General features: G+C 52.2%; 1 protein-coding gene across 1 annotated transcript in view; it reads right to left on the minus strand.

The window, feature by feature from the left end:
• The window catches only part of OTUB1 (OTU deubiquitinase, ubiquitin aldehyde binding 1), a 49,518-nt gene that overhangs the window by 18,265 nt on the left and 7,011 nt on the right, over nt 1–24,242 (minus strand). The window contains exons 2-4 of the mRNA XM_075326652.1: nt 18,664–18,725; nt 18,336–18,434; nt 17,316–17,434 (exon numbers count right to left, since the gene is read on the minus strand). Of these exons, the coding sequence (XP_075182767.1) occupies nt 17,316–17,434; nt 18,336–18,434; nt 18,664–18,725 (280 nt within the window). The remainder of the gene's footprint in view (nt 1–17,315; nt 17,435–18,335; nt 18,435–18,663; nt 18,726–24,242) is intronic.

Here is a 24,242-nt window from a genome sequence, read left to right on the forward strand (position 1 = left end):
CCGGCCGGCGATCAGCTGCTCGCTCACAGAAGCCGGCCGGCGATCAGCTGCTCGCTCACAGAAGCCGGCCGGCGATCAGCTGCTCGCTCACAGAAGCCGGCCGGCGATCAGCTGCTCGCTCACAGAAGCCGGCCGGCGATCAGCTGCTCGCTCACAGAAGCCGGCCGATCAGCTGCTCGCTCACAGAAGCCGGCCGATCAGCTGCTCGCTCACAGAAGCCGGCCGATCAGCTGCTCGCTCACAGAAGCCGGCCGATCAGCTGCTCGCTCACAGAAGCCGGCCGATCAGCTGCTCGCTCACAGAAGCCGGCCGATCAGCTGCTCAGCTGATCATTCGGCCGCCGAGAGAGAGCATGCGCAGCGAAATCCTAAGGATTCCGCTGCTCAAAAAACGTTACGCTCTGCGTTCCTGCTGCCCGACGGTCAGTCATTCCACGACTGATCAGTCGGGCGGAGAATGCAACGCAAGGGCATCAGTCACAATCCGCTGCTCATAAGTGTATGGGAAACGATGGAATCCGCCAAACGGATTGCTTTGTTTATCAGAGCGGCGGATTATGACTGATGCAAAACAAAGGAAATGTGAACCTAGCCTTAGGCTTTAGCCTAGCCTTTTGGATAAGTGTTCTATTCTATTAAGAAGGAGCTTATAGATGTAAACTTCCCAGACAACCCCTGGTATGTCTTTTAGGTTACATGGAGGAAATTAGAGTAGACAACAATTTTAAAATAGTGATAGCCAGACTGCTGTATGCGGCAAGGAAAGTAATTGCCAAACACTGGATGCAGGGGACCCACCAACTAGAGGGGAATTTGTCGCATACGTTAATCATTTTGTTGCACTTTGATAGATTGTGGAATCCGTGGTTGCAATATGGATAAATATTAGAGTTGGGAGATGTTGGACTAGGGGCAGAGATAGTTCTATACATTCCAATATATGCTATTGAAGGGTTAAAATGTAAGATCTTTGATATTGATATGGGTAATATGTACACTGAGGGGGAGGGGACGTTTTTTAGTTCTGCTCGTTATTGCTGAAAACACATGTACTGTATACTTTGTGAAAAATAAAAATTTATCCGATTAAAAAAAAAAAAAAAAGTACGGAACCGGCAGTGTGTGCGGTGAGTATTTGCTCGTACGGCAAAGCATTGCTCGTAAGCGGAGTTACATCATTTGCTTGCCTGTATCAGGTTGAAAAAGATCGCGAAAGTACATCCCTGGGTCTGGTGTTCACCTCTTCTGGTCTGGGTCTACAATGCTAAATATGCAATGATTCCTCACCTTGCCTGGTTTGTTAACAATGCTGCATGTGGGTGTGTGTGTGTACAATGTTGTCCCACGCTGACACAGTAATGGATTCTTGATGCTTACTTGTGGGCTAATTTAGTTACAAGTACACACAGCATGGCATCTTATGTATTGATGTATCAGTCAGGCTCGGTGAGTGTTTGATTTGCTATCTAATATTTCCTGGGCATAAGTGCAATTCTGGCGCTACATTTTAATACCATTCAAGAGCCCAAGAGAGCACCTTCGCACATTATATATCGGTGAGATGGGACCAGCATGTATACTGTTCCAATTTTGCATGTTAACAGTCACTATTTACAATTTCTTACATGTATATGTGTAATTGAGTTTTTTTATGCTTAATATTATTCGATGTGATTTTCATGTAAACTGAAATATAAAATTATAGATATATAGATATGCATAATTGAGACAAATGTTGTTGCATACTGATGTTTTGGTGACCGACATACCTCCATCTATAATGTATAATGAAATATGTTGATTGTACTATGCACTTGCTGCGCTAATAAAAAACGGATTTTTGTGTACTCACCGTAAAATCGTTTTCTCTTAGCCATCATTGGGGGACACAGGACCATGGGTGTTATGCTGCCTATCCATAGGAGGACACTAAGATGCAAAAGCATAGCTCCTCCTCTGCAGTATACACCCCCTGGCCGGGCCAGGCAGCCTCAGTTTTAGTACACAAGGAGGACAAAAGAAAAAAAAAAACACCAAACACAGTAAACTTCTCAACAGCGGAACATGAGAAAAGAAGAGTCAAAACCAAATAAGGTACTGAGAGAACCAAGGCCCAACAGGGCAACAGGGAGGGTGCTGTGTCCCCCAATGATGGCTAAGAGAAAACGATTTTACGGTGAGTACACAAAAATCCGTTTTTCTCTGACGCCTCATTGGGGGACACAGGACCATGGGACGTCCTAAAGCAGTCCATGGGTGGGAAACATAAAAGAAAACAACACAACCCAAGGACTAGGAACCAGTCCCAGACAGTTTGGAGCGCCTACTAAGGAGGTGCTCTACTGCCATTTGCAGAATTGTCCTACCCAGATTTGCCTCAGATGAAACCCGGGTATGGACTCTAATGTTTTGAAAACGTATGTAGGCTAGACCAGGTCGCAGCCTTACACACCTGTTCCACTGAAGCCTGATACCGAATGGCCCACGAAGCGCCAACTGCTCGTGTGGAATGAGCCCGCAGCCCACTAGGAATGGGCTTGAGTTGCAAGCGGTAGACTTCCTGAATCTCAGAGCGAATCCAGCGAGCCAGAGTCGCCTTTGAAGCTGCCTGTCCCTTTTTAGGCCCCTCAGGAATGACGAACAAGAAGGGAATTTTGTTACTTACCGTAAATTCCTTTTCTTCTAGCTCTTATTGGGAGACCCAGACGATTGGGGTATAGCTACTGCCCTCTGGAGGCCACACAAAGCACTACATCAAAAGTGCAAGGCCCCTCCTCCTCTGGCTATACCCCCCCCGTGATATCACGGGTTCTCCAGTTTTAGTGCCAAAGCAAGAAGGAGGAAGCCAATAACTGGTTTAAACAAATTAACTCCGAATAACATCGGAGAACTGAAAAACCGTTCAACATGAACAACATGTGTACCCGCAAACAACAAAAAAACATCCCGAAGGACAACAGGGCGGGTGCTGGGTCTCCCAATAAGAGCTAGAAGAAAAGGAATTTACGGTAAGTAACAAAATTCCCTTCTTCTTCAGCGCTCTATTGGGAGACCCAGACGATTGGGACGTCCAAAAGCTGTCCCTGGGTGGGTAAAGAAATACCTCATGTTAGAGCTGCAAAACAGCCCTCCCCTACGGGGGTGTCACTGCCGCCTGCAGGACTCTTCTACCTAAGCTGGCATCCGCCGAAGCATAGGTATGCACCTGATAATGCTTGGTGAAAGTGTGCAGACTGGACCAGGTAGCTGCCTGGCACACCTGTTGAGCCGAAGCCTGGTGACGAAATGCCCAGGACGCACCCACGGCTCTGGTTGAGTGGGCTTTTAGCCCTGAAGGAACCGGAAGCCCCGCAGAACGGTAGGCCTCTAGAATTGGTTCTTTGATCCATCGAGCCAGGGTGGCTTTAGAAGCCTGCAACCCCTTGCGCGGACCAGCGACAAGGACAAAAAGTGCATCGGCACGGCGCATGGGCGCCGTGCGGGAAATGTAGATTCTGAGTGCTCTCACCAGATCTAGCAAACGTAAGTCCTTTTCATACCGGTGAACCGGATGAGGACAAAAAGAAGGCAAGGATATATCCTGATTAAGATGAAAAGAGGATACGACCTTAGGGAGAAACTCCGGAATAGGGCGCAGCACTACCTTGTCCTGGTGGAACACCAGGAAGGGAGCCTTGGATGACAGAGCTGCCAGCTCAGACACTCGCCGAAGCGATGTGATCGCAACAAGAAACGCCACTTTCTGTGACAGCCGAGAAAAGGAAACTTCCTTCAGAGGCTCGAAGGGCGGCTTCTGGAGAGCAACTAGTACCCTGTTCAGATCCCATGGATCTAACGGCCGCTTGTACGGGGGCACAATATGACAGACCCCCTGCAGGAACGTGCGCACCTTAGAAAGACGTGCTAGACGCTTCTGAAAAAACACGGATAGTGCCGAAACTTGCCCTTTAAGGGAGCTGAGCGACAAGCCCTTTTCTAACCCCGATTGCAGGAAGGAAAGAAACTTGGGCAATGCAAATGGCCAGGGAGACACTCCCTGAGCAGAGCACCAGGATAAGAAAATCTTCCACGTTCTGTGGTAGATCTTAGCCGAATTCGACTTTCTAGCTTGTCTCATTGTGGCAACGACTCCTTGAGATAATCCTGCAGATGCTAGGATCCAGGACTCAATGGCCACACAGTCAGGTTCAGGGCCGCAGAATTCTGATGGAAAAACGGCCCTTGGGACAGTAAGTCTGGTCGGTCTGGCAGTGACCACGGTCGACCGATCGTGAGATGCCACAGATCCGGATACCACGACCTCCTCGGCCAGTCTGGAGCGACGAGTATGATGCGGCTGCACTCGGATCTGATCTTGCGTAGCACTCTGGGCAAGAGCGCCAGAGGCGGAAACACGTATGGGAGCTGAAACTGCGACCAATCTTGAACCAAGGCGTCTGCCGCCAGAGCTCTTTGATCGCGCGACCTCGCCATGAATGCCGGGACCTTGTTGTTGTGCCGGGATGCCATTAGGTCGACGTCCGGCACTCCCCAGCGGCGACAGATTTCCTGAAACACGTCCGGGTGAAGGGACCATTCCCCTGCGTCCATGCCCTGGCGACTGAGGAAGTCTGCTTCCCAGTTTTCTACGCCTGGGATGTGAACCGCGGATATGGTGGATGCTGTGTCCTCCACCCACATTAGAATGCGCCGGACTTCTTGGAAGGCTTGCCGACTGCGCGTCCCTCCTTGGTGGTTGATGTATGCCACCGCTGTGGAGTTGTCCGATTGGATTCGGATCTGCTTCCCTTCCAGCCACTGTTGGAAGGCCAGTAGAGCAAGATACACTGCTCTGATCTCCAGAACATTGATCTGAAGGGTGGACTCCTGCGGAGTCCACGTCCCCTGAGCCCTGTGGTGGAGAAATACCGCTCCCCACCCTGACAGACTCGCATCTGTCGTGACTACTGCCCAGGATGGGGGCAGGAAGGATCTTCCCTGAGACAATGAGGTGGGAAGGAGCCACCATTGTAGGGAGTCCTTGGCCGTCTGGGAAAGCGAGACTTTCCTGTCCAGTGACGTTGACTTCCCGTCCCATTGGCGGAGAATGTCCCATTGAAGTGGGCGCAGATGAAATTGCGCAAAGGGAACTGCTTCCATGGCTGCCACCATCTTCCCTAGGAAATGCATGAGGCGCCGCAAGGGATGCAACTGGCCCTGCAGAAGAGATTGCACCCCTGTCTGTAGTGACCGCTGCTTGTTCAGCGGAAGCTTCACTATCGCTGCTAGAGTATGAAACTCCATGCCAAGATACGTTAGTGATTGAGTCGGTGATAGGATCGACTTTGGAAAGTTGATGATCCATCCAAAAGACTGTAGGGTCTCCAGCGTAGCATTCAGGCTGTGCTGACATGCCTCTTGAGAGGGAGCTTTGACCAATAAATCGTCTAGGTAAGGGATCACCGAGTGTCCCTGCGAGTGCAAGACTGCTACCACCGCCGCCATGACCTTGGTGAAGACCCGTGGGGCTGTCGCCAGACCAAATGGCAGAGCTACGAACTGAAAATGGTCGTCTCCTATCACAAAACGTAGAAAACGTTGATGTTCTGTAGCAATTGGCACGTGGAGATAAGCATCTTTGATGTCTATTGAGGCAAGGAAGTCTCCTCTGGACATTGAGGCAATGACAGAACGCAGGGTTTCCATCCGGAACTTCCTGGCATGCACATGTTTGTTGAGCCGTTTTAGGTCCAGAACAGGACGGAACGAGCCGTCCTTTTTTGGAACCACAAAGAGATTGGAGTAAAACCCTTGCCCTTGTTCCTGAGGAGGGACTGGGATCACCACTCCTTCCGCTCTTAGGGAGTCCACCGCCTGCAGCAGAGCATCTGCTCGGTCTGGATGTGGGGAGGTTCTGAAGAACCGAGCTGGAGGACGAGAATTGAACTCGATTCTGTACCCGCGAGACAAAATGTCCGTCACCCACCGGTCTTTGACCTGTGACATCCAAATGCCGGAAAAGCGGGAGAGCCTGCCCCCGACCGGCGATGCGGAGGGAGGGGGCTGGAAGTCATGAGGTAGCCGCTTTGGAAGCGGTACCTCCATTTGCTTTCTTGGGGCGCGTGTGAGCCCGCCACGAATCTGAGTTTCTTTGCGTCCTCTGAGTCCCTTTGGACGAGGTAAATGGTGTCTTGCCCGAACCTCGAAAGGACTGAAACCTCTGCTGCCACTTTTTCTGCTGAGGTTTGGTTGTTCTGGGTTGTGGTAAAGAGGAGTCTTTACCCTTGGACTGCTTAATGATATCAGCCAATGGCTCGCCAAACAGTCTATCTCTAGATAAAGGCAAACTGGTTAAACATTTTTTGGAACCAGCATCTGCTTTCCAGTCCTTTAACCACAAGGCTCTGCGCAAAACTACCGAATTGGCGGACGCCATTGAGGTGCGACTGGTAGATTCTAGGACCGCATTGATAGCGTAAGACGCAAACGCCGACATCTGCGTGGTAAGATGCGCCACTTGCGGCACTGCTGGATGTATGATAGCATCCACTTTTGCTAAGCCAGCTGAAATAGCCTGGAGTGCCCATACGGCTGCGAATGCCGGAGCAAACGACGCGCCGATAGCTTCATAGACAGATTTTAACCAAAGGTCCATCTGTCTGTCATTGGCATCTTTAAGTGAAGCGCCATCCTCCACTGCCACTATGGACCTAGCTGCGAGCTTGGAAATCGGGGGGTCTACCTTTGGACACTGTGTCCAGCGCTTGACCACCTCAGGGGGGAAAGGGAAACGCGTATCTTTAGATCGTTTAGAGAAACGCCTTTCTGGGTGAGCGTCGTGCTTCTGGATTGATTCTCTGAAGTCAGAGTGATCCAAGAAAGCACTCAATTTACGCTTGGGATAAAGGAAACGAAACTTCTCCTGCTCTGCCGCTGCCTCTTCTGCTGAAGGGGCTGGGGGAGAAATATCCAACAGCCTATTGATGGCTGAAATAAGGTCGTTTACCATGGCATCCCCATCAGGGGTATCCAGGTTGAGAGGGGTTCCAGGAATGGATTCCTGATCACTCTCATCAGACACATCACAGGGAGACTGATTGCGCTGAGACCCTGAGCAGTGTGATGACGTCGAGGGTCTTTCCCAGCGAGCTCGCTTAGGGTGGCTGGGGCTATCATCTGAGTCATAATCCTCGGCCTGTGAAGCCGTGGACCCCCCTGTGGGCTGGATTAATTCCAAGTGAGGGGGACCTGAGGACAGAGGCCTCGCCGTGCCCAAAGACTGAGCCCCATGCATAGATTGCAAGGTTTCAAGGATTTTTGCCATAGACAGAGACATATTATCAGCAAAAACTGCAAAGTCTGTCCCTGTCACCGGGGCAGAACTTACAAGCGTCTCAGCCTGGGTCACTACCTCTCCTGACTCCGGCTGGCGAAGCAGCACCGGGTCGGAGCATTGCACACAATGGGAGCCTGCTGGTAGATCAGCCCCACATGCAGCACACGCAGTACACACAGCCCTGGCCTTGGCAGCCTTGCGTTTTGAGGATGGCATGTTGCTGCTTCCACAGAGTGATCTGGGAGAGCAGCCAGAAGCGACCTCACAGTGCAAGAAAAACAATATCTATATATCTGTACACAGTACACCGATACACCGTGAGGCACTAGAGGGACCAGCACAGAAAAATCGCTTACCGCCCGCTTAAAAAGCGGGTGTGTGGTCGCCAGATAGCCCCTAGTCCAGGTCTCCCAGAGCCTTGCGTCCTTCCTCCAGCCAGACTGTATGTAATGGCTGCCGGCGTCCTGAGAGGAAGGGGGGCGGGCCCTGGGCGTTCCTGGCTAAGAGCGGGAAGCCTGCTTCCCTCTGTGCCTAGTGTGAGGGCTGGAGCATGTAAATCAGGCTCCAGCCCTCGTCGCTGCTAGCGAACAGCGTCTCTCCCCTACCCTGAATGACAGGGTGGGGGCGGGAACAAATCGGAGCTGCCGGCGTCCTAGGCCCAAAAAGCCGGGGACTCAATTTATAACCGCCGCCGCCGTAAAAGCGCGGACGGCGGATCCCCGGCGCACCACAAGTCACAGCAGCGCCGCCCGGTCCAGAGGGGGTCGGCGCTGCGTTCCCATACACAAAAAATCCCCCAGTAATCTGTAGGGACACTAACTCCAACGTTGCGGTCCCCGGCGCACTACAACACCCAGCCAGCCCGGAGTGTGTCTGTGCCTGCCGGGGACACAGAGTACCTGTATGATGCAGGGCCTGTCCCTGATCGTACTCCTGCTCCGAATCCATCAGGTTCTAATGGGTCTGTGGATGGAGCCCGGCGTCAGAGCTGAGAGGCCGGCAGGATCCCTCTTCCACAGAGCCCTACAAGGGGATGTGGAAGGAAAACAGCATGTCAGGCTCCAGCCCTGTACCAGCAATAGGTACCTCAACCTTACAACACCATCCAGGGGTGAGAAGGGAGCATGCTGGGGACACTATATGTGTCCTCTTTTCTTCCATCCGAAATAGTCAGCAGCTGCTGCTGACTAAAATCTGTGGAGCTATGCATGGAATGTCTGACCTCCTTCGCACACAAAGCTAAAACTGGAGAACCCGTGATATCACGGGGGGGGTATAGCCAGAGGAGGAGGGGCCTTGCACTTTTGATGTAGTGCTTTGTGTGGCCTCCAGAGGGCAGTAGCTATACCCCAATCGTCTGGGTCTCCCAATAGAGCGCTGAAGAAAGAGTCCGTTTTCCTAAATGGGGCTGTCCTGGATATGTAATATCTGAGAGCTCTGACGAGGTCTAACGAATGCAGACCTTTCCACCCTATGAACCAGGTGTGGACAAAAGGAAGGCAGAACAATGTCCTCGTTCAAATGAAACTGGGTAAGAACCTTTGGAAGGAAATCCGGAAGGGGGCGCAGAACCACCTTGTCCTGGTGAAAGATCAGAAAAGGCTCGCGGCAAGCGAGTGCTGCTAGCTCCGAAACCCATCTGATGGACGTAATTGTCACCAGGAATGTTACCTTCCAGGACAGAAGAGCAAGGGAGGATTCCTTGAGGGGTTCAAAGGGAGACCTCTGGAGGCCGTCCAGAACGAGGTTCAGGTCCCATGGGTCCAGCGGTCGTTTGTACTTGCGTTTTTTGAGCCAGGCGGCATTGGTAGAAGATTGAGGGCGCTGAGACCTGCCCTTTAAGGGAACTGAGAGCCAACCCCGCTTGCAAGCCAGACTGTAGAAAGTCGAGAATTCTGGGGATGGCCAGAGGCATAGGCTGGACGTTAGTTTCCCTGCACCATAAAAGGAAGATTTTCCACGTACAGTGGTAAATGCGGGATGAAGCAGGCTTTCGGGCGCTGATCATGGTGGAAATAACCGCGGGGGAGAATCCCGCTCTTGTTAATACCCAGGTCTCAATGGCCATGCCGTCAGCTTCAGTGCTCTGGAGTCCTGATGGGAAATGGGCCCTTGGGTCAGCAAGTCTGGGATGTCTGGAAGGCGCCACGGTGATAACTAACTCGGCGTACCAGGCGCGCCTGGGCCAGTCCGGTGCTATCAGTATCACCGGGACTCCCTCTGCCTTGATTTTCCTGAATACCCGCGACAGCAGGGGTAGAGGTGGAAATATGTAAGGCAGGCGGAATTGGTGCCAGGAGCAGACTAGAGCATCCGTGCCGAGTGACTGCGGGTCACGTGACCTGGCTATGAACGCGGGTACCTTTGCATTCAACCTTGAGGCCATTAGGTCCACGTCTGGTGTGCCCCAGCGAGTGCAGATGTGTAGAAACACTTCTGGATGGAGAGACCATTCTCCGGCGGCCAGGCCTTGGTGACTTAGAAAGTCTGCTGCCCAGTTCTCTACCCCCGGTATGTGTACCGCTGATATCACTGATCCCGACGATTCGGCCCAGCTGAGGATCTTGTGGGCCTCGAGATAAGCAGCTTTGCTGCGGGTGCCCCCCTGCCGATTGATATAGGCTACAGCTGTCGCATTGTCCGATTGGACTCTAGTCTGACGACCCGCTAGCAGAGGACAGAACGCTCTGAGCGCAAGGAAGATCGCGCGGAGTTCCAGGATGTTTATGGGTAGGAAAGACTCCTGAGGCGTCCAACGTCCTTGAGCAGTGTGGTGCCGGTCCATTGCTCCCCAGCCTAGGAGGCTGGTGTCCGTGGTCAGGACCAGCCAGTTCACTGGGAGAAAAGATCTCCCCTTCGATAGGGATGAGGACCGAAGCCACCAGCGGAGCGCGTACCTGACTGAAGGAGTCAGGTGAAGATGTCTGTCCAGGGAGAAGGGGCTCTTGTCCCAGACCGTTAGAAGGGCTAGCTGCAGTGGGCGGAGGTGCAGTTGAGCAAAGGGTACTGCTTCCATAGCTGCCACCATCCTGCCGAGCACTTTCATGCTGAATCGAATGGAGCGAGACGGAGGACGTAGAAGGCAGCGTACCGCTCGTTGAAGAGCGATTGCCTTGTCCTGAGGGAGAAGGATCAAGCCCCGACGGGTGTCCAGGGACATGCCCAGGAAGGTGATGGATCGTGATGGGATCGGGGATGATTGTCCAGATTCACTAGCCACCCTAAGCGGGATAGGGTGTCCACAGTGATCTGTACGCTGGTTGAGCAGTCGCGGAAGGAGGGGGCCTTGATGAGGAGGTCGTCCAAGTAAGGGAGAACGACTACTCCCCTGGCGTGAAGGACGCTCATGGCGGCCGCCATGACTTTGGTGAAGACCCTTGGTGCGGTGGCAAGGCCGAAGGGTAGAGCTACGAATTGAAAGTGTGTGTGCAGGATCCTTGGGGCTCTTCTCCTTGCACTCAGCAAGGGACTTTCTCATAATAAATACAGTAAATGTCGTGGGAGCCTTCCCTGCAGCGTCTTTTCTCCCTTTGTCTGGGAAACCAGTCAGGGGGATCTCAACTTAAAACACTGCTTCAGTCCAGGCAGTGAAAATAGAGTCAGCTTGCTGTGTCCGGTCACACCGGTGCCATATTCAACTCAGCCTGCAAAGCGGGGCTGAGGAATTGGGCTATAGGGGCACAGGCCTTTACCCTGGGCTTTGGAAAAAAGAGAATTTTGTTACTTACCGTAAATTCTTTTTCTTATAGTTCCGTCATGGGAGACCCAGACCATGGGTGTATAGCTACTGCCCCCGGAGGACACACAAAGTTACTACACTCAAAACGTGTAGCTCCTCCCTCCTAGCATATACACCCCCTGCTAGCCAGTCCTAGCCAGTTTAGTGCAAAAGCTGAAGGAGGACATCCACCCACAAGAAGAGACAGTAAAATCCGGAAGAACCGGAACCTCTGTCTACAACAATAACAGCCGGTGAAGACACACGGAACAAGAAACCTGCCAACAGGCAAAAGGGAGGGTGCTGGGTCTCCCATGACGGAACTATAAGAAAAAGAATTTACGGTAAGTAACAAAATTCTCTTTTTCTTTATCGTTCCTATGGGAGACCCAGACCATGGGACGTTCTAAAGCAGTCCATGGGTGGGAATAAACAGACAACTGAGAAGCAGGCAAAACCTAACTTCACAAATGGGCAACAGACGCCGGAAAGATGCGTCTGCCCAAGCCCGCGTCTGCCAAAGCATGAGCATGCCTCGGGTAGTGCTTCGAAAAAGTATGCAGACTAATTCGAGCTGCAGTCTGACAGACCTACTGAGCCGTAGCCTGGTGCCTGAAAGCCCAAAAGGCGCCGACAGGTCTGATCAAATGTGCTCTGATCCCCGGCGGGGAAGGCACTTGAGTACACTTGTAGGTCTCGGAAATGGCCGACCTAAGCCAACGAACCAGGGTCGGCTTAGATGCCGAGAGACCGCTACGCTGACTAGCAGTCAGCATCAGAGAGAGGTGCACCGCCTAATAACGGCGGTGCGAGACACAGATCCGGAGCGCCCGCACCAGATCCAGGATATGCAACGCTTCCTCAAAGCGATGAACAGGAGCCGGACAAAAGGAAGGCAGGAAAATTGCCCCGGATAAGGTGGAAGCAGTAACCACCTTAGGGAAAAAAGTCCGGAGTCGGACGGAGACCACCTTGTCTTGATGCAAAGACCAAAAAGGGGGGTGACTCCGAGAGAGCCAGAACTCTGACGGGAAATTATAGCCACTAGAAAAAGACTACTTTCTGTGAAAGATGAAACAAAGAAAACCTCCCTAAGAGGCGCAAAGGGGGGTTTCCGGGAACCGGGAGGACCGGATTAAGGTCCCAGGGCTCCATAGGCCGCCGGAAAGGCGGAATGATGTGAGATGCGCCCTTAAAGGAGCGCACCGGAGCCAGCCGGACGATACGCCACTGGCACATACTGACAGAGCCGAGACCTGTCCCTTAATGAGGGATAGTCCTAGCCGTAGACCGGACTGTGGAAGGGACAGGAGGGTCGGCAAGGCCAAAAAGGTCAAAGGACACTTTGGAGCTCGAGTCATAGCGGAGATGACTTCAGGAAGGATACCAGAAGTCGCCAAGATCCAGGACTCAAGAGCTACGCCGTCAATCTGAGAATCCAGAATTCTGACGGAAAAAACGGACCTTTTGAGAAAAGGTCTGGACGGTCCGGAAGATGCCATGGCAATCCAACGGACAGAAGGAGCAGGTCAGAGTACCAAGCCTGCCTGGGTCAGTCTGGAGTATGAGAATGACCCGACGGCCCCCTTTACTGATCTTGCGCAGGACTCTGGACAAGAGGTAGAGGGTGAAATACGTAAAGAGACGAAGCTGGGATCAAACATGAACCAGTGTGTCTACCGCAAAACCTGAGGATTGTGGACCACGGTTGGACAGCTGAAATAGTCTGCCTAGCAGTTTTCACATCTGGGATGTGGGCTGCGGATACGGTGGACTAGGAGTCCCTTGTCCACTGAAGAATGTTGAGCCGCCAAGATTGCCAGGCGGCTGAGTGTCCCGCCCTGGAAGCTGATGTAGGAAAACGCTGTCACGTTGTCCGACTGGACTCGAATGTGCCTAGCCGCCAACAGATGGTGAATGCTTAGAGAGCTAGAAATACAGCTCTGATTTCCAGCAAATTGAACCAGAGGGCTGATTCGGACAGAGTCCAAGCGCCCTGCGCTCCACGGTGGAGATATACTGCTCCCAAGGCGGATAGACTAGCATCCTGGTGAGGATCACCCGGGACGGGGCCAGGAAGGAGAGTCCCTGAGACAGAGTGGCCGAAGCCACCACTGAAACGAGCCCCTGGTCAGTGGCGAAGCCACCACCCCGTGGAAGGAGGGAGTTCGCTTGTACAGCGGAAAACATCCAGTCTCAGAGGACGCAGGAGAAACTGGGCAAGGAATCGCTTCCATTGACGCCACCGTCTGACCAGCACCTGTATATGGTGTCTGATAGAACGACGTCGACCGCCAGCGGAGGGACTACTGATCGACTAAGAGCAGCTTCACAAGTGCCAACAGAGTCTCGAATTGCGTCCCTGAGAACCTCTGGTTCGAAGTCAGAGTGGACTTGGACAGAATGACAAGCCACCCGAATAGGTTAGAGTGGCGAGAGTGAGCGAAGCACTCTGCTAAGAGTCAGCACTGGATGAAGCCCCGACAAGAAGGCCGTCCAGGGCAAAAGATCACTGCCAATCCCTAGGGGTGCAGGACCCTAATCACAGCTGCCCCAATGAGAATACTCGAGGGGCCGTGGCTAACCCCAAGGGAAGAGCCACGAATTGGACCACTCCGATTGTCAAAACGTAGTCAACGCTGGTGTGAAACTGCGATTGACCCGTGCAGATAGGCATTTCTGATGCCGATGGCTGCTAGGGAATCTCCTTGGGTTCTTGATTGATCCGGTGAAAAACACACGGAACAAGACCGAGACTCCATGTGAAAATTCCACACCTGACTATGCTTGAAAAGCTAAAGATCCAGGTCGGAAGGCACCGCCCTCTTCGGGGACTAGGAATAGAGTTAAGCAAAAATCTCAGAACCGTTCCCAGTCGGGAACCGGTACAATTACTCCATTGGCCTGTAAGAAATGCCACGGCCTGTGAGAAGGCGGCGGCCTTGGAGCCGGGAGGAGTTGACAGAAAAAATCTGTTTGGCGGGTGGACAGAATTCCATCCTGTAGCCATGGGAGATATAATCCCGCCCCCACTGAACGGAGACGTGTTAGAACCATACGTCGCCAAGTGGAGAGAGCCTGCCACCGACCAAGGAGGTTGTTGGCGTGGCTAGATAGCTCGGAGGAAGCTGACTCAGTGGCAGCATCTCCTGCGGTCTTCTGAAGACGCAGCTTCGAGCCATTTGGTTCTATGAACCTAGGCCGAGCTAGAGGACGATCAGATGGAGGAACGGAAACCACCGAAACCTCAACTGATTCCTGCCCTGGACAGGTTCCCTGGTTTAGGTTTGTGGCAAGGAAGAACACTCCCCGCCAAGAGCTTCCTTAATTTCATCCAGTTGGTTCCGAAGAAACTGGTCCCCCAAAGGGGAGCCCAGCAAGGAACCTCTATAGAGGCATCTGCCTTCCATTTCCGAAGCCACAGGAGCCTGCGGATAGTGAGGAAAGTAGCCAAGACCACCGCCGTGCGGTGTCCAGCATGGCAGACCTGGCATAGGATGAAAAGACTGAAGTCTGGAAGTTCAGGCAACCGTTTTGGGCATAGAGTCCCTGTGAGGGAATGCATCTCCTCCAGAGAAGCAGAGAAGGTACAAAAAAACCGCACTGCTGTAAAGGTGACCGGGCGGACCGCAAAACTTTAAGTGAGGAGCCATCAGCCACTGACATAACGGTCCGGGCTGAGCCACCTGAGGTGAATGAGCCCACTTCTTGACCACCATTGGTGGACAGGGGAAACAGTCCTCAGAATCACGCTTCATGGGAAGCGACTGTCAGAGCGGACCCTGGGCTTGGTCACAGGGGCCTGAAAACTGGAGTGGTTAAGGAACACACGTTGTGTTCTCTTAGGTAAGGTAACTCCGGCGGATTGAGGTCCAGTACAAAACTAATGTACCGTGGGATCCTTATAGAGGTGCCGTCAGCCACTGATACAACTATCCGGGCTGAAAGTCTAGACACCGGAGTGGCCACCCTTGGCGAATGAGTACACTCCTTGACCACCTCTGATGGGAGGGGGAAACAGGCAGCAGAACCCCGCTGTGGGGTCTGCAGGACAGGCTGTGGGCTTGGACGCAGCAGGTTGAAAACTGGAGTGGTTAAGGAACACACTCCTCGTCCTGTTAAAGGTATACTGATGCCTTTCTGCCAACGGGGAATACTCCCCTGATACAGGCGGATGGAGGTCCAGTACAAGTATAATGGACGCAATCCAATCATTCGCATCTGTGTCACCTACGGACGGATCAATGTACATAAAGTAGCGTCCGAGCCCCTGGTAGAGACATCCTCCTCGTCCAGTGAGTCAGCTCGTAATCGGAGCTGCGGGACGGGGAGGACAGGGGACCCTGCGTCTCCCTGTCAGGAGGACGGGGTCTGAGCCCAGAAGGGGAGTCCCTTGTGAGCTTTGCTGAGCGAGCTGAAGCAGAAAACGCCCTGAGAAGGGGGCTGCATGCTCAGCAGATGCCGGGACAGCCGACCCCTGGAAATAGGATTCCCCCAGGGGTCAGCCACCGAAACCGGAGCAGCTGGAGGGACCATTAATGAGCCTCCAAGCTGAGGGGCCACAGTGGTTATGAGCTCGGTACAGCCGTACGAGACTACCTGCAGTGGAATAATAAAAACAGCCTGCAGCCGCGCTCTGAGAGACATGCTGCAGAGGTGGGGGCTCTGTCTAGAATGGCCCCCAGCATATATAAAACGGATAAAATAAGCAGCTGCACAAACCGGAGGTCGTGGCTGCAGATCGTTTAAACAGACATGTCTGTGCCCTCTAGTCCCTCAGCCCCGGCCCCCACTTGTCACAATGTGGAATCTCTGTGCTTATGCAGGCACAGAGAACGCTGAGAAAATGGCGACCGGAGCGAGGAGAGGGGGCGGGGCCTACTCAGAGCGGCAAATGAGGTAGCCAGGGGAGGGAATCTTTCCTCAGTGAGGAGTGTCCCTTCCCTGTGCTGCACAGCCGCTGGGCGGAGCCACACTGTCCCTCTGCTGACTGACATGCAGAGGCAGTGGAAACCGAAACTAGGCCTCAGGCGAAGCCAGCGCCTAGAGTAAAACATGCGGCCGGCGTGCAGGCACCATCGGCGCGGTTCTCCAGTGAAAACTGGAGAGCCGGCCGGAAACGTTAACACCAAACATAAAACACACTCCCCCAATAATAAACATAAAGGACCCCTGGAAAGACCACTTTCTGTGGTAATAACGTCTCATATACTTAGCTTGTGAGACGCAGGTTGCCAGGTTCCTGGGGGGTGATAGCTCCATCCAGCAGGATCCTGCAAAAGGGCTGCGGATGGAGACCGGTCTCCTGCAAAGCAGTGAGAACCGTGTTGGCTCCCACTTCAAGCCAGAGCCCCAGCATAGGATGGTGAAGGAGCGCGGCATGAGAAGGCTCCAGCCTTGGAAAATCAACCTTAACAGCACCGCCGACACAGTGGGGTGAGAAGGGACATGCCGGGAGTCCAGACTGGACCCGCTTTTCTTCCAAATCTTTGATCCAGAAGGAAAAAAAATCAAAAATCAAAATCAGAGATGCATGTGTGTGTGATCCTCCTGAAACACAAAGCATTGAAACTGGCTAGGACTGGCTAGCAGGGGGTGTATATGCTAGGAGGGAGGAGCTACACGTTTTGAGTGTAGTAACTTTGTGTGTCCTCCGGGGGCAGTAGCTATACACCCATGGTCTGGGTCTCCCATAGGAACGATAAAGAAATCTGTGTCTGTGGAACCAGTCGTCCAGCCCAGGATCCAGCGTCGCAGGAGGGGATACGTGGAGGCGACACTCCACGTTCCCGCCCGTTGATGGTAGTGGGAGATCGGTCCCAAAAGGAAACAGTCGCCCAAAAAAAAATAACAAACCTTGAAAGGAAGTGCCTCCTACAGACACTAAGATAAAACTGAGGTTGCCTGGCCCGGCCAGGGGGTGTATACTGCAGAGGAGGAGCTATGCTTTTGCATCTACTTAGTGTCCTCCTATGGATAGACAGCATAACACCCATGGTCCTGTGTCCCCCAATGAGGCGTCAGAGAAATATGTATTGTGTTTTCCCTTACAACCACTTCGTTTTCTTTGGTTTTCTATATGTTTCTAGTGGTGGGAATAGATTATGTGAATATGGTATGCCTTAGCAACTTGGTTGTATGGATCCTCTTTGTTTCTAATGAGTTACAAATTTACAGCAAGATTTGCTCGTATAGCGAAATGCTCGATAACTGGGTTACTCGTAAACCGAGGTTCCACTGTATAATCATAATGTATCGTACATATAACTAAACCTCGCTTTACCTTTCAAGTTCGCTTCCTCCATCCAGCAGAGCTTCTAAATAGGAATATCCAAATGCTCTGTAGAAACAATTGCCATCTGGTCTTGTTCGACGTATGAAAGTATATCTTCTGTGTAAGTCCTGGGAAGATATATGTAAGTAGTTATAAATGTCAGCTGTCACATTAAAGGGAACCTGTCACCAGATTTTCCCTATGAAACGAAAAGAATCACCTTCTGCAGCTCCTGGGCTGCATCCTATGAAGGTGTACCTTGGCCCTGACTCCTTTTAGACCCCAAAAATAATTTTATAAAACTTGGCCGTTAGGTATGCTAATTACCTTGGTGGGCCACAGGGGCGGGCTCATTTTCTGATCCGTTTCCCCCCTCCTGCCTTTGATCGCCGGCCTCTTTCCTTGATTGACGCACTGTCATTCTCCTCGTCGCATTTTCAAATCTCGCGTCTTAGGTCTGCTCGCGGAGGTGCAGTTCACTGCCATTATCTCGGGCAGAGCGCCGGTGAGCTAAATGCGCAGGGGCGAGAGTATGGGCGGGTACTAGGATGACGCTGGCAAGGTGTTTGCTGTGCATGACCTCACCAGCGCCATCCTAGTACCCGCTCAATCTCGCGCCTGCGCATTTAGCTCACCGGTGTTCTGCCCGAGATATGGCAAAGTTAACTGCACCTGCGCGAGCAGACCTAAGACGCGAGATTTGAAAATGCGACGAGGATAACGGAGAGCGTCATCCCGTCAATCAACGATGGAGGCTGGCGATCAGCGGCAGGAGGGGGAAAACAGAGCAGAAAATGAGCCAGCCTCTGTGGCCCACAAAAGGTAATTAGCATACCTAAGGGCCAAGTTTTGTAAAGTTATTTTTGGGGTCTAAAAAGGGGAGTCAGGGCCAAGATGCACCTTCCCAGAATGCAGCCCAGGAGCTGCAGAAGGCGATTCCTTTCGTTTCATAGGGGGAAAAAAAACCTAGTGACAGGTTCCCTTTAAGAGACCATAAATCACTATTAATAAACTGTAGTGAGAACATACCTTGATCTTGTCTTGGTAAATTTGGTCATCAGGAGCGTATTCCTGGTAGAGTACAGAGAGGTCCAACCGGTCAGAGAGCAGCGGAGTGTGTCCAGCAATCTAATATGAAGACGGAGCATTACCCTTCATTATATATTAATAACCATTGTCCTTGAACAGCCCGCACCAGATCCCAACCCACAGAGGTAAGCGGCAGCCATTCATTCAGGCATCTATATCAGTTAGCAGCTTCCTACCGATGGCGCTCAATGAAAGTATCAGACAGCTCACCCTGCACTCGTGGTGTGAGATTCCCTCCGGCTATTACACAAGAATAGAGGATACTAACCTCTTGCTGTATACGGTCCTGCTGGGCAATAATTGCTTCATCGTACGTCAGGCAATTTACACCTGGAAAAAGACAAAAAACCCAAGAAGAAAATGATTCACAGGAGTAGCTTTCGAGGTCACATGGCCCCCACGATAAACCCAACATTGACAACTGGGGTGTAGGAAAGCTGGGTGAAAGCCAATGGCACCTCCGATCTCCGGACTGGTTGTCAGCCGGACTTTTCAGAAACAAATTTAGATAGATATAGATGGATATATCTATATATATCTAAAAAAAAAAAAAAAAAAAAAAAAAAAAAAAAAAAAAAAAGAAGGGAATTTTGTTTACTTACCGTAAATTCCTTTTCTTCTAGCTCCTATTGGGAGACCCAGACAATTGGGTGTATAGCTTCTGCCTCCGGAGGCCACACAAAGTATTACACTTTAAAAAGTGTAACCCCTCCCCTCTGCCTATACACCCTCCCATGCCTCACGGGCTCCTCAGTTTTGGTGCAAAAGCAGGAAGGAGGAAACTTATAAATGGTCTAAGGTGAATTCAATCCGAAGGATGTTCGGAGAACTGAAACCATGAACCAAAGGAACAATTCAACATGATCAACATGTGTACACAAAAGAACAAACAGCCCGAAGGGAACAGGGGCGGGTGCTGGGTCTCCCAATAGGAGCTAGAAGAAAAGGAATTTACGGTAAGTAAACAAAATTCCCTTCTTTGTCGCTCCATTGGGAGACCAAGACAATTGGGACGTCCAAAAGCAGTCCCTGGGTGGGTAAAAGAATACCCCGATAAAAAGAGCCGAAAACGGCCCCCTCTTACAGGTGGGCAACCGCCGCCTGAAGGACTCGCCTACCTAGACTGGCATCTGCCGAAGCATAGGTATGCACCTGATAGTGTTTCGTGAAAGTGTGCAGACTAGACCAGGTAGCCGCCTGACACACCTGCTGAGCCGTAGCCCGGTGCCGCAATACCCAGGACGCACCCACGGCTCTGGTAGAATGGGCTTTCAGCCCTGAAGGAATCGGAAGCCCAGAAGAACGGTAGGCTTCAAAAATCGGTAACTTGATCCACCGAGCCAAGGTTGACTTGGAAGCCTGCGACCCCTTACGCTGGCCAGCGACAAGGACAAAGAGCGCATCAGAACGGCGCAGGGGTGCCGTGCGAGACACGTAGATCCGGAGTGCTCTCACTAGATCTAGCAAGTGCAAATCCTTTTCACATTGGTGAACTGGATGAGGGCAAAATGAAGGTAAGGAGATATCCTGATTGAGATGAAAAGGAGATACCACCTTAGGGAGGAATTCCGGGACCGGACGCAGAACCACCTTATCCTGGTGGAAAACCAGGAAGGGGGCTTTGCATGACAGCGCTGCAAGCTCCGACACTCTACGGAGCGATGTAACTGCCACTAGAAAAGCCACCTTCTGCGAAAGACGTGATAGAGAGACATCCCGCAGCGGCTCGAAAGGTGGTTTCTGAAGAGCCCTTAGAACCCCGTTAAGATCCCAGGGTACCAGCGGCCGCTTGTAAGGTGGGACTATGTGGCAAACTCCTTGCAGGAACGTGCGGACCTGCGGAAGTCTGGCTAGACGCTTTTGAAAAAACACGGAAAGCGCCGATACTTGTCCCTTGAGAGAGCCGAGAGACAAACCCTTGTCCATTCTGGATTGAAGGAAGGAAAGAAAAGTGGGTAAGGCAAACGGCCAGGGAGTAAAACCCTTATCAGAGCACCAGCATAAGAAGATCCTCCAAGCCCTGTGATAGATCTTGGCGGACGTTGGTTTCCTGGCCTGTCTCATAGTGGCAATGACATCTTGAGATAACCCTGAGGACGCTAGGAGCCAGGACTCAATGGCCACACAGTCAGGTTGAGGGCCGCAGAATTCAGATGGAAAAATGGCCCTTGAGACAGCAAGTCTGGTCGGTCTGGGAGTGCCCACGGTTGACCCACCGTGAGGTGCCACAGATCCGGGTACCACGACCTCCTCGGCCAGTCTGGAGCGACGAGGATGGCGCGACGGCAGTCGGACCTGATCTTGCGTAACACTCTGGGCAGCATTGCCAGAGGAGGAAATACATAAGGCAGTCGAAACTGCGACCAATCCTGAACTAATGCGTCCGCCGCCAGAGCTCTGTGATCCTGAGACCGTGCCATGAATGCCGGGACTTTGTTGTTGTGCCGAGACGCCATGAGATCAACGTCCGGCGTTCCCCAGCGGCAACAGATCTCTTGAAACACGTCCGGGTGAAGAGACCATTCCCCTGCGTCCATGCCCTGGCGACTGAGAAAGTCTGCTTCCCAGTTTTCTACGCCCGGGATGTGAACTGCGGAGATGGTGGAGGCTGTGGCCTCCGCCCACAGCAGAATCCGCCGAACTTCTTGGAAGGCTTGACGGCTGCGCGTGCCGCCCTGGTGGTTGATGTACGCGACCGCCGTGGCGTTGTCCGACTGTATGCGGATCTGCCTGCCCTCCAGCCACCGATGGAACGCCTTTAGGGCTAGATACACTGCCCTTATCTCCAGAACATTGATCTGAAGGGAGGACTCTGTCGGAGTCCAGGTTCCCTGAGCCCTGTGGTGGAGAAAAACCGCTCCCCACCCTGACAGACTCACGTCCGTCGTGACCACAGCCCAGGATGGGGGCAGGAAGGATTTTCCCTTCGACAGAGAAGTGGGAAGAAGCCACCACTGAAGAGAGGTTTTGGCTGCCAGAGAAAGAGAGACGTTCCTGTCGAGGGAAGTCGACCTCCTGTCCCATTTGCGGAGAATGTCCCATTGGAGTGGACGCAGATGAAACTGCGCAAAGGGGACTGCCTCCATTGCTGCCACCATCTTCCCCAGGAAGTGCATGAGGCGCCTCAAGGGGTGTGACTGGGCCCGCAGAAGAGAGTGCACCCCTGTCTGCAGCGAATGCTGTTTGTCCAGCGGTAGCTTGACTATCGCTGAGAGAGTATGAAACTCCATCCCGAGGTAAGTCAGTGATTGGGTCGGAGTCAGTTTTGACTTTGGGAAATTGATGATCCACCCGAACCTCTGGAGAGTCTCCAGAGCAACGGTCAGGCTGTGTTGACATGCCACCCGGGAGGGTGCCTTGACTAGGAGATCGTCTAAGTAAGGGATCACCGAATGGCCCTGAGAGTGTAGGACCGCCACAACGGATGCCATGACCTTGGTGAAGACCCGTGGGGCTGTCGCCAGTCCGAAAGGCAGTGCCACAAACTGAAGGTTTTCGTCCCCGATGTCGAAACGCAGGAAGCGTTGATGCTCTGGTGCGATCGGCACATGGAGATAAGCATCCCTGATGTCGATTGATGCTAGGAAGTCTCCTTGGGACATCGAAGCGATGACACAGCGGAGAGATTCCATGCGAAACCGTCTGGTTCTCACGTGTCTGTTGAGCAGTTTGAGGTCCAAAACGGGACGGAATGATCCGTCCTTTTTTGGCACCACGAACAAGTTGGAGTAAAAACCGCGACCACGTTCCTGAAGGGGAACGGAGATCACAACTCCCTCTGTCTTCAGAGTGTTCACCGCCTGAAAAAGTGCATCGGCTCGCTCGGGGGGGCGGAGATGTTCTGAAGAAACGAGTCGGAGGACGAGAGCTGAACTCTATCCTGTAACCGTGAGACAGAATGTCTCTCACCCATCGGTCTTGGACATGTGGCCACCAGGCGTTGCAAAAGCGGGAGAGCCTGCCACCGACCGAGGATGTGGTTTGGGGAGGCCGAAAGTCATGAGGAGGCCGCCTTGGAGACGGTGCCTCCGGCGGTCTTTGGAGGACGTGACTTAGACCGCCATGCATAAGAGTTCCTCTGGCCCTTCTGTGGCCTGTTGGACGAGGAGGATTGGGACTTGGCTGAGGGCCGAAAGGACCGAAACCTCGCTTGAATTTTCCGTTGCTGAGGTCTGTTTGGTTTGGACTGGGGCAAGGACGAGTCCTTTCCCTTGGATTGCTTAATAATTTCATCCAATCGCTCGCCAAACAATCGTTCGCCAGAAAATGGCAAACCGGTTAACAACTTCTTGGAAGCAGAGTCTGCCTTCCATTCGCGTAGCCACTTGACCCTGCGGACTGCCACCGAATTGGCGGATGCTACCGCTGTACGGCTAGCAGAGTCCAGGACGGCATTCATGGCGTAGGATGAAAATACCGACGCCTGAGAAGTCAAAGACGCAACTTGCGGAGCAGAGGTACGTGTGACCGCATTAATCTCAGACAGACAAGCTGAGATAGCTTGGAGTGCCCACACGGCTGCAAAGGCCGGGGCAAGACGCGCCTGTGGCTTCATAGATGGATTTCATTAGGAGCTCTATCTGCATGTCAGTGGCATCCTTGAGCGATGAACCGTCTGCCACTGATACTACGGATCTAGCCGCCAGTCTAGAGACTGGAGGATCCACCTTGGGACATTGAGCCCAACCCTTAACTACGTCAGAGGGGAAGGGGTAACGTGTGTCATTAAGGCGCTTAGCAAAGCGCTTGTCCGGAAATGCTCTGTGCTTCTGGACAGCATCTCTGAAGTTAGAGTGATCGAAAAAAGCACTCCGTGTGCGTTTGGGAAACCTAAACTGGTGTTTCTCCTGCTGCGCAGCCGACTCCTCTATAGGTGGAGTTGGGGGAGAAATATCTAGCACCTGGTTGATGGACGCTATAAGGTCATTTACTATGGCGTCCCCTTCAGGTGTATCAAGATTGAGAGCAACGTCAGGGTCAGAGCCCTGAGCTGCGACCTCCGCTTCATCCTCCAGAGAGTCCTCAAGCTGAGACCCCGAACAGCATGATGAAGTCGGGGAAGATTCCCAGCGAGCCCGCTTAGCCGGTCTGGGACTGCGGTCCGTGCCTCAGTCCTCCCCGTGAGACCTAGGTGCCACCCCAGGAGCACGCTGCGGCGCAGACCGAGAGGGGCCTGGGGGCGATGATCCCGCAGTGCCCGGGGCCTGTGTAAGGGCCGATCTGGACTGCAAGGCTTCTAGTATCTTAGCAGACCATTTGTCCATAGACAGAGCCATGGATTGTGAAAGCGACTCAAAGTTTCTCAGCTAAAACTGCAAACTCTGTCCCTGCCACCTGGACAGGGGAAGCCGGTGGTTCTACCTGAGCCGAGGGCCCCACCAGTGCCCGAGGCGCCGGCTGAGTGAGTGCAACAGGGTCCGAGCATTGCTCAGTGAGGGTAGGTGGAACCTGCAGGTAGCATAGCCGCACAAGAGGTACAGGTTGCAAAATAACCCTGTGCCTTAGCGCCCTTGCTCCTTGTGAACGACATGCTGTTGTCTCCCAGGAGCGTGATCACTGAGGGTATATAGCCAAAAGCAAAACAATGCGGCCGAATAGAGAAAATGTATGTATGTATATATATATATATATATATATATATATATATATATATATATATATATATATATATATATATATATATATATATATATATATATATATATATATATATATATATATATATATATATATATATATATATATATATATATATATATATATATATATATATATATATATATATATATATATATATATATATATATATATATATATATATATATATATATATATATATATATATAT

This window comes from Anomaloglossus baeobatrachus, chromosome 10 (assembly GCF_048569485.1).
Source record: "Anomaloglossus baeobatrachus isolate aAnoBae1 chromosome 10, aAnoBae1.hap1, whole genome shotgun sequence".
NCBI lineage: Eukaryota > Metazoa > Chordata > Amphibia > Anura > Aromobatidae > Anomaloglossus > Anomaloglossus baeobatrachus.